This window comes from Varroa jacobsoni, unplaced genomic scaffold (genome assembly GCF_002532875.2).
Source record: "Varroa jacobsoni isolate VJ856 unplaced genomic scaffold, vjacob_1.0 scaffold_974, whole genome shotgun sequence".
Taxonomy (NCBI): domain Eukaryota; kingdom Metazoa; phylum Arthropoda; class Arachnida; order Mesostigmata; family Varroidae; genus Varroa; species Varroa jacobsoni.
In genome coordinates, this window is record NW_019213876.1 from 117649 (window position 1) to 133908 (window position 16260).

Here is a 16260-nt window from a genome sequence, read left to right on the forward strand (position 1 = left end):
CTATTACTGCTTAAATTAGCTCCCTAATTCAGAAGAAAAACTAGACGTCAGTGATATCAGCGCCTATAAAATGTATCCGCGTTATAATGAACAATATCTGTTGCAAGTATAATTCTATGCTGAAGTAAACGTCCGAAAGCAACACAGTCGTGATCTCTAAGGAATTTCCGTTTTATTATCTGAAACTAGCTTTTTGCCTAGCAAATAGACTTTTTATATGTGTGAAGTTGTTCAACGTAGGCAAGGCAGTCTTTGCAAGCGGAGAACTACAAAGAATTGTGGGAGCTATTTAGTTATTTTCAATTTAAGTTAATGAAGTTCTTTAACGTGCATGTTGTGGTATGTTGGTGTGAAGAGGTTTCAGCTCGTGCGAATAATCTCGATGTTGGCTAAGGCAATAGCGAGGTTGGTATCATAAGCCATAAGTTCGACTGTGTTCGAACTCGAAACATTTGAACGCCCAGACCTATTCACCGCACTATATAATAATAAATGCTGATTAGTGGTATATAAGAGAGTAAAAAATTAGATATAGAAAAGAATGCTTCTATTTTAGTTCTCAATATTTCACAGCCACACCTCTTTGAGAGAACGAATTCTATTTGAATCCAGTTCCATGCCAGATCTTTGTTTCAGGGTTTGATATATGTGGATTCACTATTGATTTGTAATGTGACACGAAAGTGAGACAGCGGTGAAAAGAGATCCTACCGCATCAACTTTAGTGTTTTGGGTCTGCACTCTGGTCCAATTCCGTTACGAGTCGATGTTATCTCGGATGACCATATCAGCTGCCTTTTCTCCAATCATAATCACTGGAGCGTTGGTATTACCTAATGAAGGAGACACAAAATTGTATACCACACTCTGCTCTTAAGCCGCTGTATGCTTAATTCTATATCTAAAGCAATCCCTATGTAAATGTTTTTTGATTTTCGAAAAGACTCCGCCCGCGATCTGCAAAGTACTCATTTCAATATCGTCAAATTCCTAGTGACCGATTTTAAATCAACGGTCAGTTGAGAACATTTCAAAGGTATATACTACTTGCAAATACAGTTATTGAACGAAATTTTCAGTTCTTTAAAGTAATTAAATGACATGATGAGTAATTATGATAGCATCAAAAGCACCTTTCTATTGTACCTCCCCGATATTTCTTTGTACTAACCTGAAACAATATCCGGCATAATGGAAGCATCTGCCACGCGTAGGTTTTGGAGACCCTGAACCCGAAGCCGAAAATCAACTACTGCACGTCGGTCGCCAGCGGTGCCCATTCGACAGGTGCCTACCGGATGATACAGTGTCAAGGTGTAGGTCCGTGCAACACACGCTAAATACTCCTCGGAGTACATTGGATAACTTTTACACCCTGGGAATGGTTTGTCCCATAATTCAGGGCCATATTTCTGGAATGCCGGCGTTTGCACAAGTTGAATACAGATTTTCATGGCATCAACCATAGCCAGAATATCGGTCTCATCAGTGAAGTACTTCGGATCAATGAGGGGATGATCATATGGCGAGGCAGAAGCTAGCTTGAGAAATCCTGAAATTAGAATTCATGGGATAACAAGCAGATCATGGAAAAACATGACGGCTAGTGTTGATAACTCGCATCGAGGTTTCGAGACACTGCTCACTATCACGATTTTCTTCGATTAACGCGGTGAGGCGCAATAATAACTAGGTAAGTTCCATTGTTCTACATTAGCTGAAGCTACTGCGGTTTTATTTCTGATTCATTTCGCTCATTATCTGCTCATTATACAAAGCCATAATGCTTACGTGAGATTAGCTAGATATTAAAAAGGGTGAACTCAGTTGCTTGCAAGATCTTGTGGTAGGTTCTTTGATTATTCAATTGTAGGCTCATATAATGTATCGTAACCTCTGAATTGCCCTAGTTAAGCCAACTTTTAAAGAAAGTGAAAGCCCCTTTGAACTAAGAGTCCACAATACAAACTAGTCAGCCCTTATAAGATATATGCTTAATCAACCTGATAGTGAGAGCCAAAATTAGGCTTCCTTTTAACGACAGAAATTCTAGATTGCTGGAAATGATCCTGTCGTTATTGGTCGCAAGTGCCATTGATCTCTGACACTTGCATCTGAGATAGTAAATGGGTTTTAAAGCATCTTGGCGCTTTTTCTAGCACAAAATAATTCATCTAAGTAGACAACTTTGCCTTGAAGTTGACAATGAGGTTTTTGTCGCAAAACCATGTTAAAGAAACATGTTATTTACCTAATTACCATTAAAACTACTCAGTAATGACAGGACGTACCAACTGATTTTGGTCGCAACATGACAGGAAATATGGAGATAGTGTCTTCATAGTTATGTTCTGCATAGACGTCCCTCCAAATGTCTGGTTGGAGCCCGTGGGCGAACCGTAGGCTTTGTCCTCCATCGGACACAGGTGAACCAGCAGCAAAATGTAGCTCGAAGTCCGGCCAGTCTCTTGATCGATCGGCGTATTTTGTGTTAATGAAGCCGATGCCCTCTACTCCTCCAAGTAAAGTAAGTGGTCCAGTACCGTTGTTTTGATACGACTGCATGCTTTCTACATTGAAAACACGAGATTGTACGACAGAAGCAGGATTTTTCAAAAGGAAGTTCACACCTCCCGCAAAAATATGATCCTGCAGGTTTTCACCCACGGGGAGATCAAACAAACATTCTATGCCTAAGGAAGAAAGATGATCGCAAGGACCTGCAAGATATTAAAAAATCTGACTTCACAAGCTTGAAATATTGCATCATGGATCATGGGATCTCATGCAGTGTCAACTTCCTTACTTGTTGAAAATAGAAGTTATATGTCGAAAAATATTATGTAATGAATAATAATAATAATTTTTGCATCTTTTAGATACGTACTTGTGATATTCGATAACTGCTGGAACCTTAGCTGAATAGCTAGTAATTAATTCGTTTGCTTCGGTTCGCCTTCCTCTTTGAACTCATGAAAGCCCCATTTATTTGATACAAACAATAAGCGTTTGCGGCACATAACAATATAGAAAGAAAGAGAAAAAAGCACGACAGTAAAATCCAGAATCAATAAACTTCGTTTAGGTCTAGCTCTCGGTTAGATCCCGTAGTGAGGCAATGGCAACATGTTTGCCTATCAAACTTAGGAGCTCGTGAAACTGTCTGGGTTCAAAGCCAGGCACACGTTCCGTTTCATGTTGGGAGTGAGCCGTTTAAAACAGTGTTTAACAATAGTATTGGATGTAAAACTAGAAAAATCCATTTAGACTTACCCTAATTATGTAAAACAAAGTTGAACAAAAAGAACATCTAATTTAAGATAAGAAAGGTTTTGGTGAGTGAACTATTGTTGAGTGGGCTAGTCGTAAACTTGAAGCTTAAGTATATCGATAGCACTCTATTCCAACTACAATTTGTGTGCTTTCATTCGGTAGTTATCATTGGTCGCAAAGACTAGGTTAACGTCTATAAGAATATCGACGATTGACTTACCAATGCCAGACAGCATAAGGAGCTGTGGCGAATTTATGGCCCCTGCTGAGACAATTACTTCCCGATTGACGTAAGCTAGGGTGGGGACGTTAAAGCGGTCAAAAAGTACGGATTCAGCACGTCTTGTAGTAGGATTTATGTTAATTTTTGTAGCCATTGAATACAGGGAAATATGAAGGTTAGGACGATCCCTGACCGGTTCGAGGAAAGCTCGCGAAGTTGATAAGCGCGATCCATTACGGACTGTGCCTTGGGGCACCATGAAGCTGAAATATTTGTGTTTAGTCACCAATGCGTTTTTGATAGAACATTTATAAATCTGGATTTAGTGGTTTAAAAACAGTTCATAATTTGCAAAAATGACGCAGTACGGCTAATAGTTGTTTGCTAACAGTAGGCTTTAGTGGCAAGTCTTTAGAATTACCTCTCACATTTAAAAGTTACAAAATCGATGGAAAAAATATATTGCGCTTATGATAGTTGATACAATATTTTAAGGGAAATAAACGGAGTAAAAACATGATTCTGCAGCACAATGTTCGATAACCAGCCGTGAGAGTGTGTTGTGTTACAAACTACTCAACGTCATAATTATTCAAACGACACATGAATCTTGTTAATATTGTACACATGGTGACTACATTTCCTAAGGCCTTTAGAACAAAATGATAACACGCTAACCGAAAAGTTATTAAGTATCAACGGAAAGGCTTCGAGCATACTTTGATAACCAGATCTAAGCATGCACGTGACTCTTGTCAGAAATATTCTACATTGAAGGATTTAGTGACACATTTACTGAGAAACGATATTTGAAGAGCTCTAATAACCTACACGGCAAAAATAATGTAAAAGACTATATCGTTTACCCGGTGCACTGCGCGCCGTTAATATCCGTTTCCGAATAGCCAAGATGTTTACCGGCTTCGATAAAAGCTCTTGCCAAGTCGGTGTTGTATTTCGTACGTTGTACGTTCAAATAACCACCTAGAGGTTTGAGCATGATAAAAAGATGATTTCTTGATTAAATGACCAAATTATCATTTTGGACTTGTTCTCTACGAGTGGGACTGATGACAAGTGCAACTTTCTCTGTGAAGCTAAATAATAAAAGTTTCAAACAGTACGAAATTATTTCACCAAGAAGTCGCAATCAGAAGCTGGTTGATATATAATAAAGCTTACCCTTTCCATGCCACCCATTATTTCGTATATCAGGATCTTGGTTATCCTCACTTTTGACGAAATAAGGAAAGACATCTTTCCACGACCAGCCTTCACAGCCAAGCGCCTCCCATCTGTCATAGTCTTCATGACACCCACGCACGTACAGCATGTAGTTAAGCACGCTGCAGCCGCCAAGGACTTTTCCACGTGGCCACAAACTTTGCTGACCTGACAAGCCAAAGCATGATTTCGTTTGTGGCACGGTTTTGTATTTCCAGTCAAGTGCCGATCCCTTGTAACAAGAGTTATACAATCTCTGTTAGATTAGAGTAGTAAGTTCTTCTACGTAAAGGAAAACTGTTCTAAAAGATAATGCATAGAATCGCATTTAAGGAAAAAGGGTTGCTTAACGGCTTCATGTGAAGTTGAGACTCGATCTAACCGAAACTCGAAGCAGAATCCTCGAACGTATTTTTTTCGCTAAAGGCTATAGTTAGGTTGCTTAGAGCTAGGTCCAGACAGGGTTTTCGTACTTGATTAATAACTAGCCACAGCTAACATTACTTTGGTCATTGAGTGAATTCTGAATTTGACAGGAAACTAACTGTTCGTCTTTTTTATATAGGAATAAATAGAAAAACAAGATATATTAAAAATGCGTGAGTAGAAAATAGAGAATTTATTTTAGTGTCCTTTAGTTTAGCTTACTTGAGAACTTGTTTAAAACATTAAACAGCTTCAAAACATAGCAAAAAGCGATATTCGCTTTCACACAGTCGCAACTTCAAGAAACGCAATACAGTTCCTCCGAAAGAAACAATTGATGGCTTTTGATGGCGTGCGGTAACACAAAGCACGAAGACCGCTTCCGCATTTTAATAAGTGTTGCTACTGTATAATTTAGTTTGTAATTTAATTTATAATGCACAGTGTGAAAGTAACAGATTCTGTCATCCTAATGACATTTATACCGTAACATGTCACCTGCAAAGTCGCTGCGATTAGGGGAACATCTGAGAGTTGATTCTCCGTTCCCCCAGCCTCGAGCAGAAGAACCGTCTTTGAACAATCTTCACTCAATCGACTTGCTACGACAGCCCCAGCAGATCCTCCTCCTGTAAACGCGTTGTGTGTAAAATTGACCTAGTAAAATGTTTAAGATTATAATATAATTTCTGAGTCATATCCAAGTGTAATTTGTGTAAACTTCTTATTCTATAGAATTTTCATTTAATAATATAGTGAATCTTTCTAGTCGAATGAATGTGCAATATCATTCATCATCAAGACCGATTAATTCAAATTAACTAAAATTTGAGGGATCTATATATAACAGTTTACTAATAATCTATCTAGTTTCTTAAGCTAAAAATGGTCTAATCTATGAATTTACAATTATCCATATGTATTAAACTTACCTACCACGATGTAGTCATAAGTAATATTTAGACCGTTCTTATGAAAGTTAATATTTTCATTAACCAATCTTGAAAAAAATGCAGCTATCAAGGGCGTTAACCCTAAATATCGTATTGGAGTCATGTTGCTGCTGTGAGGTAGAAGAGTCCTCGCCTGCTTACAAAACGGCCACTTATACAAGAAGGTCGCTGTTCCTCCGTTGTTAGTTCTCATTAGCGACAACTAACAACCTAAAACCATTTTGATCATCCATGCCATGATCGACTTGGTCTTCCCGTACACGGTTCCGTTACCTAGAATATTATAACTGCGAACATCTAAGGCGGTAAATTTTATCATTAGCGAATTGTTGGCTAATGTTATTTCGCTCACTCGTTAGAACCTCCAAAGTACTACTGGCCTCACTGAATTACCACATCAAGAATATATTTTCTAATACTACATCGTAATGACGCCAAAGAGCTTAACCAATAGAAAAAACCAGTATGTATCAAAAGTGCTGCTATTACAGCGCATCGTGTAGGAAACATCATGAAGACAAACCTGAATACGTAAAAGCAGATACATATGAAGAAATATTCGTATGAGCCGACGCGATGGAGGATAAGGGCATTATAAAAAATATACCATGATGGCAGAGTAGATAGTCGTGCAGAAGGCCAGCCAAGTTATCGGTTAGCAGATGCTTCACGCATCAGGAACCCGAATGCGTAGTATGCTTTTTGTCTACCTAAGGGTGGTAGTATGCTCTACGTTAACTAATTTTCCCATGGACTGCGGGGTATTTGCTCACCCAGGTTAGCGTCTAGTATTACATAATAGTACCATGTGTTCTATTATCTCCGCCTTTATATTAAGCTTGGCACAATACGCTTGTTAATCAGGCTCCAAGTATTCACTGATTGATACAATAAGCAGTATTCTTCCGCGTGCTTCCTCTGCTATGTATATATGCGATACACGTTGTTCTCTTTTAGGTTTTTATTGTTTCCACGTGCTGTGGTCCTCATTTTGCTTCTTGTACTGTCTAATCTACGCTCTGTACCCAGTTTTGATAACTTGCGTGTTGCCGTACTACTTCCCGCCGTAAATGTAGCTTCATGTATTCGTCATGACTTCGTGTATTTACGAGTAAAGCCGAACCTGTATAGACAATTGAATTGTGTGGTTTCCTTTACCAGACCAATTTACCATAAGGAGCTTCTATCATTGTAAGTATGGCCTTGTACCATCACTAGTATGAGCTGTATCAGTAGCTATTATAAGTATCTATATGGACTTAGATCCACTAAACTGCAGTTTAGCATCGATTTAAAATATAATATGTTAGAAGGGATCAAAATGTCTAATATGCAGTCTTTTTCTATAATGTAAATACGGCAGCTTTGAACCCAACATTTAGCAAATTCATCGTCGATGTTTTTTTCTTTTAATTTTTCAGATCTTCATCCCGAAATGCGGATATGTCTGAACCTTTGCGGAATTAAACTTCTCAAATATACATACGACGTATTTGTTTATGTCATACCTTGGAGAAGTCAAGCTCAGAAGAAGTAAACTAAATGGTACCCTTAGAAATCTTAAACCTTAGCCTATATGTTAACATAGCTTTCACTGCATATGTCACATTGCAGCTTCTATTGCATATCGCGAACGCTTCGGTTAAAGAGGGATCTATCACGAATTTTTAGCGAGATGTCGTAAATACATATAGGGTATAGATGCAGCATACAAAATTGAGTTCTTTATCATCCAGATTGGGACTGTATGCATCGTAGGTCGTGACTCCAATGGAAAAGGGCTGTATTAAAGTTGCCATGAACATAATATTAAGTCAAATTAGATAAGACTTGTCAACTAACCTGAAGAAGAAATGATGGACGACTGTGAAGAACTGTGGGACGAATCTAATTTGAAACTGTTTTATTTTCTGAGCACACGTCCATTTTTGAGTAGATTAACGCAGTCATCTTGATTAATAATAACACCCAAAAGTAGAGCCTGATACAGCTTCAGCACTTGATCGCTAATCACACCGAGCACTTCAATTTCTGCCCTGGCTCTCACCACACAAGCGCCACAGTATCAGTGGCGAGGGGCTTTTAGAGTCATCATGAGTGCTAACTGACTCGACCGTCCAAGAGGGTGCACAGGTTTGTGCATACCTGGTCATCTTTAAGGGGCCCCTTGATTCGTGAAACCTCAGTTGCGATTTCACGTTACCGTTTGTTACTAGTACTTTATGCTAATGGGCTTATTTATAGGCAGAGATGGCATAATACATAACGTAGTGTTTCGTTTACGATTTGGCAGCATCAATTTAGGAGTTATCGTGCCGTAAGCTGGGATTGCCATCTGTACAAAACGATTCTGAAATGTAACACTAAAATACAATGAGCATACTAATCTAGAGAAATCGGGAATGTTTGATCCCCAAATAGTGGTAATATTTCAAACTTAATTTACTAATGTTCAATTAATTTTTTTATAAAGGAAAAACTAAATTAATTAAGAGTAGGCCCATCGGTCTAGCAAATCGTCTGTATTATCCGCTAAGTGACTGAATAATAGAGAGTATGTTTATCGTTATAATGCAGCCCAAACATGAGGTCTGTTATGTCTAATGAGCAAATATACCGTTTGATCGCAACCGTAACCCGTAGATTCTGAATCTGTAGTAAAGGGAGCAGGGAAGACGGGAATACAGACGATGTAAACCAAATTTGCTTTTAGAACAGTGTTAAGCTACACATCCAAGGTAAATAATTTGATTTATTCAATAGAGAGATAATTTATCAGCTTAAGCTTTGGGTTAGGAGCATTGTAGCTAATAAGAACGCCCTGAAGAGGCGGGTCTTGAAAACGAAGGATTCTGCGAACTCCACATCTGTATTAGAGCATGTGTTGCAACCCTTATGCAAACAGATAATCGATTTATTAAAAACGACCGTCCCCTAATTTATAAACGTCTATCTCCCTGAATCGCTTTCAGTTTCAAGATATAGCGCACCGGTTAATAGATCAGTTGCAAGGCAAAACCAAATGCAAAAAATTTAATGCAAAAAATTAAAAAATATATAAAAAAATTTATACTGTTTTGTTAGACACAATGACCTTATCAGTAGAATAATACTCGGATGGCCAATATAAACATGAGCTATTGTTGCAGTGGTTATGCTGTCAGCCTCTGAGTATGAATGAAGGTACGCCGATCGGTAACGGTCCAAACACAAAAAAAAAACGTTCGTAGTTGGTTCATTGTGGTCGAATGCTTCCACCGAAATATTGGTCACGATCATTTTCGTTTGCTCGATGTGTTCATGTGAACAATTACATTACCATTGTGCACAACCAGGAGCTGTGTACACAATTGCACAAAGAGTTTGCCTTCATATTTATAAATACTGTCTATTTTTGTACAATTTTGATAGCTTGTGATTACATTGGCTCTTCGATTATTATCATTTTACTGTACTTAGTTATTCGATCTCGCAACGGATTATTCTGCCCGAGAGTACCTCCTCGCCGTTTTTTTGGTAAGGTTAGGTTTGAGTAAGGATTACGGTAGTATACCAGTCACCGTGAATTAAAGATACAGAGCTCCGCTTACGAGGGCTGTACAAAAGAATCTAGTAATCGGGAAAGGAACGCCGCTCTTGGACTTGGACACTGCTGCTATGAGCCAATAACCTTGCCTGCCACCGAAGACAAATGCGCATACAGTTGGAAATGACTGAATAGCAAAGGAATTTCACTGCACCATAGTCCTCCGATGCTAACATGTTATATATAAATTGTATGTATGAGCTGTTGGTGACTATATCCGTATGTGACCGACCTCTAAGCATTATAAATGTCACTGGTGACTGACACGTGATTACTTACCTATGTATCATTTATCATGTTAGAGTATTCATTTTTTTTCTATACGAGCATTTACTATTCAGTTTATATCCTTAGGAATTAAGTTGAATTATCTTATAGAGCGTAGTAAAATTGTCTAAACATAGAGTTTTAAGTAATACAGCTTTAAACACGAAAGCGATGATAAACAGCATTATGAGTGTGAAATGACTGCTAATATATTTGAATTTCCACGTTGAATGTTGTCTAATTTTTCCAGGTCAAAAAAATCGTCCCCGTGGCAGCTTAAGGGGTAACGTATCTGCCTGTTAATCGGAACGATACTGACTATCGAACTCGAAACACAAAGAAAAATATTCGCAAGTAGAAGATATTGTTATTAAGAATTAAAGATTGCATTAGGAAATCGATGAGATTATCTTAGAGAACGCCAATACCTTTTTAGGGCAGGACATAGGTCCTTTACATAATTTTTTTTAGTCCGTGTTCTCATAATCATAATAGTAGCTGATACGCATTAATAACTTTGTGAACTGGATATATTCTTTTTATACCTTCACTTTATATAATCGCTTTATACCTTCGATCCTAATACACGACTTAAGTGGACTTTCTTCAACGGAGTTGAGGCTCTTCTCACTGTCTAACAGAAAATGAGCTATTAAGCAATGAATGTAAATAGTCATTGAATAAAAATTTCTCGAAGGCAGACCGTGCCGCCAATTGCAATGATAGATAGGAGAATTAGCATCAGTTAGAACGCGGAGATCTTAATATTGATCTTTCATTTTACCCTCCGTTACTGGCATGTATATATGCGTGTTAGAGGATTTGAATCAATGATATTCTGAATGTAACGTTCAGGTTTTGTCTTGCAGTTGATCTATTAACCGGTGCGCTATATCTTGAAATTGAAGAAAATGAAATCTTCTATGTTAATTTTCGAATTAGTTAGTTGAAACATAAAAGGCCGACCTTGAGTGACACAACGTTCAGGATGTACAACAAATGCTGAGCTCATGTGTTGCACATAGTCACGTATGTTTTTTTACAAAGAAATTTAATTCATTTTCTTTTGAAAAACTGTGTTTTTTCGTGTACACCCTGTCAGCTGCCGCTTATCAACAAGTGCTTCACGAATCACATCTTATTATTTGATTTGGTTCTTATACTAGCTAACATATGCTAGTTTGATGCATTTGCATCCAGGTTTGTCTATGTTTTCATTGCAAAGCAATCGATGCGGCCATAGTAAGCTTCTGTGCCCGTCTTCCACGCCAGACAGTGCTGCCAGCAGATGTATGGACAGTCTTGAACTAATTTGTGTGCTTCTTATGAAATAAGACATTACCCAGGTCGACCAGTAGAGCTGCCCTCTCCAAGCTAAAAAGTTTTTGACGTTTGATCCAACCGTATACCTATCCTCTTCTTCGAACAATAGTAATCTGCTATAATAATATTTCCCGGACGAACTTATGGTCGTGTCCAGAATATAAAGCTCCCGTGAAATCACAAAAAAAAGTTTAAGGTATAACCATGGTGGTCCTTTTCTTGGAAGACTCCTTTTGATTCTAGCAACAACAGCAATAATCACTATCATCATCAGAGAATGCATAAGCAAGCTTTGCTGTTGAAAGCGCTTCGTAAGCGGTCGAACGCTTAAAGGACCTGTGCACGATTCGATAAAGCGTTGATTCATACAGTTTTCTTAACCCCGTTTTTTGGGGGGAAAAGTTACTTGCAGGTGTTCCTCAATAACGGTTTTTTTTCTACCAAACTAGTGCTAATTGCGAGCTTAACATTGCATCTTTTTGCAAGCATATCTAAGGTCTGATTTTAGTTCGGACCGATAATAATTGGCGCACCTTAGAAATATTTGGCTTACCTGTTACCTTTTCGATCTCAACTTCACTGTTCTAAAATACTCTAGTGGCGAAGAATCCTGCCACATGTTGGCCAGGCGAGAAGCCAACGAGCAGGACTCCTTGAAGCGGTATACCGTAGTGGTTTATTACGCGAAGACGGAAAAAGACATTGAGCGTCGGCTTGGCTACCACTGTACTGGTGGATGCGGAATAGCGAGCGATGATGACAGTATAGTGCTGTGCCTTCACTTTAGCTACTTCTTGAGGAAACAATTCATAAGTGAGAAGTAGACTTAATGAGATCTAGCAACATCTCAACGAGCTTCCAGTATTTTCTGAGTTTTGTTGGAATCGCTAGTCGTTCGTTTTCTTCGCCATCCAAGCGATAGATTAGAAATCCGTTAGAATTCAGTTAAAGTTAATCGCTTTATATAAGATGCTAGTCATTACGTATCAAGTTTGGCTCCCAGCGCACTAATGAAATGACATAATCGCTAGAGTATTCGCTAATTAAAATCGATTTTCCATTAGCCAAAAAGCTGGGCTAAATGCCTATAAGAAATGTGGTATATACGTGTCTTGCCTTTATCTGGTTGAAACGCCAGCTCTCGTCGAAGGCGTGGGTGACAACTATAAGTTCCCGGCCTTTATCTTGCACGTCATTCTAGTAGAATGATAGCGATACGCGCTGACCGCATGTTTGCTATCTCATAATCTATAAATTAATAAACGTAAAATTCAACTTAAAACAAATAGTTAAAACAAGGCGTTTCAAAAATAGTAGAACATAGATATTAGATAATGACTTCGCCTGTTGGCATCAGTCAACAAAGATGACATAACAACGTATTTAAATATATCTCATATCAGTATATCTTCAGTACCCCTTTAGGTAAAACAATATTTGATTCCTTACCATGTCTAAGCGTGCAGATATAAAATAGTATTTCTATGTATAACTGAGCTAGTATTATGGTTACTTTTTTGAAAATAGAGCATAGCTAGTCTAAACTTGATGTTGTTATGCTCAATTTAATATTCATGGTTTAGCTTCTTCTCAGGCGTAACTTTTTCAAGAATCACCAAATCCAGCTGACAAAGGCTTTTTGCGCAGATGGAAGAACAAAGTGCTAATATGAATGACAACAGCTGTTGAAAAGAGCGTAGATCGTCATTTCATCAAATCACCTGCGCCACGAGTTCTTATCATTTGAAGATTAAATTAAGAGGGTATGTGTGGAAGAATTGCTTACACTTATTCTTGGATTTTAACTGAAAATGAGGACAGACAGTTTCGGGAGGACTCAATGGTTATGCCAATCATTTTTTGATAACACGAAACTGCGTTATTTGTATATCGTTGAAAATTGTGAATGTCCACAGATATTTAAAATGCTCTAATTTTACCCGTACGCTATTTTCTCAATAAATATTTTAGATTAGAAGCCTTAGCTGGTATCTTTTAGCTGAGGCCGGTTGTACCGTAAATCGGAAGTAGCACCAACCCTATTTATAAGGTATACACTTTCCAAATAGAGACCTAAAGTTATGGATATATCTAATCATCGATAAATAACTTCCTCGTAGAAGATTTGTAGGGTCCTTTTGTTTATGTGAAAATGGACCAAGCTGAACTATGAATATCACTCAGACATCGATTGAAGGCCAAAGGAAGATACTGATCGAGTACAACTAAATGGTAATTCTCAGATTTGCAGAAAATAAGATGGTATTGGACACGACTTATAATACAGAGAGGCCCCTATAAAAGTTGTTACGAACCATAAAGGACGTTGCGAAAAAGAGGTGTTACCGACCGACAAAAATCAACACCCGCTTTTTAATAAGTCCTCACCTTCTGTCGTGCTCGCTTTGGCTCCAAAGCAAAGTAATCGTCTACTTTCTTTTATACTATTGCATAGGCCAGCAATGTCCTTAAAATGACGTGTAAACTCAAAGTGACTGGCAGCGTCGTCTTGAAATAGTTTACTGCAATAGGTACATAACAAGTGTTTTTTGCTTCTGTGTCACAATGGCAGTATTTGTGTTATTCATAGTCGCTCTTGCTTCTAATGTTTTTTGAATTAGCGTTTTACGTATTTTGTGAGGGTAGACTTTAACGGGTTCCTCAAGAGAATTGTTGAAAGCGCGTTGACGGTTTCGGCGTCATCCTAAATACAGATAAATTAAATAAAAGACAATGCAACCTTATATATCATCGCGTTGTCCTATCCACCAATACAAATTTCTTGAAAAGATAATAAAAATGTTAATTCGAAGAGAACCGTGGATACAGAAAGGGATATTATACCATAATTATCTAACAAACCTGTTTCATAAAGCACGATAAAGCCTGTTAATAATATGCGGTTCGCAATAGGTAGGTACACTTTTTAAATAATCGCTATAACGCTATGCTAACCCGAATGTAACATACGACAAATTGCGAGTACCCTGAAGAAGAAATGCTGAATGATTCTATCGAAAAAGATATCGTGCCCATATCAAACAGAACAAGCTGTTATTTTCAGTATTTTAATGCCATGATGGTTTATGTGAGATTCAAACCGTTATCCCCCTCGAACTTTTTTTTTGTAACGGGTAGTATCGTACTATCAAACAAGATATTATAATAAATACGTCCAATTACCACGATTTACATAACAACCACAGTGAAAACTTTTAGTCAAGAGTGTTAGCTCTGTCTAAAAAAATAGATGTCTAGAAAGGACTTGAAATGTCGGCGAGATTACTTTGATAAGATGTAACCGTCGGCAAATCTACAGTTGCTAAAATGGACATTTCGGATACAGACATGATTTGCACACCTACTAAAGATTAGTCCATTCTAGTACCTGTGTATCGCGAGATATATCTTTTGGGTAGAGTTTAAACAGGGGTTGAATAGTGTCGGGCAATGCCCCAATTGCACTTTAAGAACAGTCGAGTTTATCGAGTGAAATTTCACTTAATTACTCGTCTGGCATAAGTTCCGGCACTATGGGTATAGTTACTCTTGGTCAATAAATTTCATCTAGTAGATGTTTATTGACAGTTGAATTTCAGTCTTCTCTCCATTATTATTAAAGTTCAGTTCCAATATTGTGAAAATCGTACTTGCGCATTTGCAAGTAAGACATCCAGAATTAGTTTCTATACCTGACTGAATATATGAGTGCTGCTTTCCAAATCGAGATTGAACTATGAATCCTTCGAAGGATTTTTTGGTACATTGTTTAAAATTGAAAAGAAAATCTAAAGGATATGAGTGATAGATATAAGTGGTATCGTGGTCGGTCCACATTTTATTTGAATGGAAGTCTTCCATTTGAAGGGTCTTTTCTAGTAAAAGCACGAGAATCATCGCGCGAGATGGTCTGTGGGAATGGCTCAAAAAGAAAAGTAGAAAATGCTTCATGAGCACAGCTTGAAATCACTGACTGATACGGCATCAAATTATTATTAGAACAAGTGACAGATTATTTGTTCTGATAGAACTGTTCGTAATCTGCATTACTTTTCTGTATTTATGTTCTACACTGGATACTTTGATGTAATGTTTCCAACTTTTAAAGGAGACAGGTTTAAGCTCGCTCATAATTCTGATGTTCCATCCATAGTTACCAAACTTCAAGACAAAGATGATATCTCAAAGTTCTCTTTCTGTTTTTTTTTTTTTTTTTATAAAATGATTGTTATTGATGAGTATGTTGTAATGTAGCTTAACCGTAGAAGCATTCCATTTCATTTCCATTTATTTAAGAAAGTTCATTGTCAAAAATTGATTTTATGCTCTGAGCACGAGGTATTTATGGGAAATTCAACGGAATGCCACTGCAGTTTAGGACCATTTAATGCGTTAGCAACATCGCCTAAATAATCTTGATCTAGCAGACGATTCATTCGTGTCTCTAATTAAATCTATTAAAAAAGCACTACTGCAATGCCTTTTAATTTTTGTATTAATAACTCGAATAGATGGCAAAATTATCGTTATAAGCAGTGACAAATCAACACATTCATTTGCTCTTGTATATAACTGCATATATAAGTTTAGCAACAAACGAACAATCCAATGAAGCACAGATAAAACATGGAATGCTGCTAGTTGGAGGAAGAACCCCATATATTCTCCATAAAATAATAAATCTGCTTCCTTAGTTCACTATTCCAATGTATATAAGCAGCTTTACTATTATAGAATTACGAAAACTCTATAATAGCTTGCTATCTTAATTATAACCAATATAGAAGAGAGGGTAAGGCTAACCGTTTTAAACGATTTTGATATAAAAATATCAGTTAAGCCAAAGCGAAAAGAGGAAGTCGCTTGAGCATGAATAACAGTTATAGTATAAGTGTCACCGGCTGCGGGCTTGAACATGGCTATGGAGATAGCCTAGATATTTAGAAATATGGTTCCCAGGTACAGAAGGCTGCCTCGAGTCCTTT

General features: G+C 37.6%; 1 protein-coding gene and 1 long non-coding RNA gene across 5 annotated transcripts; one reads left to right on the forward strand and one right to left on the reverse strand.

Moving 5' to 3' along the window:
• Nucleotides 1-153: 153 nt before the first annotated feature.
• LOC111265466 (glucose dehydrogenase [FAD, quinone]) lies at nt 154-12074 on the reverse strand. Of its 4 annotated transcripts, none has more exons than XM_022842181.1 (9): nt 11829-12074; nt 6079-6396; nt 5645-5775; nt 4679-4952; nt 4363-4480; nt 3494-3759; nt 2292-2720; nt 1172-1552; nt 154-833 (listed from the first exon to the last, which is right to left on the reverse strand). In XM_022842181.1, exons 2-9 carry the CDS (start codon nt 6290-6292, stop codon nt 757-759), a joined length of 1890 nt encoding a protein of 629 aa, XP_022697916.1. In that variant the 5' UTR covers nt 6293-6396; nt 11829-12074; the 3' UTR covers nt 154-756. The 4 variants fall into 4 exon arrangements, with proteins under 4 accessions (XP_022697916.1, XP_022697915.1, XP_022697914.1 ...); XM_022842180.1 differs by lacking the exon at nt 11829-12074 and adding an exon at nt 7942-8010; XM_022842179.2 differs by lacking the exon at nt 11829-12074 and adding an exon at nt 7942-8002 and having other exon boundaries at nt 6079-6809.
• Nucleotides 10206-14019, forward strand: LOC111265472 (uncharacterized). The gene is made up of 2 exons (XR_002683475.2): nt 10206-10235; nt 12859-14019. It is a non-coding gene; the product is annotated as an uncharacterized LOC111265472 (long non-coding RNA).
• Nucleotides 14020-16260: the final 2241 nt, after the last annotated feature.

What these genes read in the sequence shown, in the direction of transcription:
- LOC111265466 (XM_022842181.1), bottom strand. Translation starts at nt 6,292, where the DNA reads ATGAGAACTAACAACGGAGGAACAGCGACCTTCTTGTATAAGTGGCCG. An exon ending in TAATCGCAGCGACTTTGCAG is followed by an intron (nt 4,953 to 5,644) that starts GTGACATGTTAC and finishes TCTTGTTACAAG; the next exon opens with GGATCGGCACTTGACTGGAA. An exon ending in TATGCCGGATATTGTTTCAG is followed by an intron (nt 834 to 1,171) that starts GTTAGTACAAAG and finishes CTCCTTCATTAG; the next exon opens with GTAATACCAACGCTCCAGTG.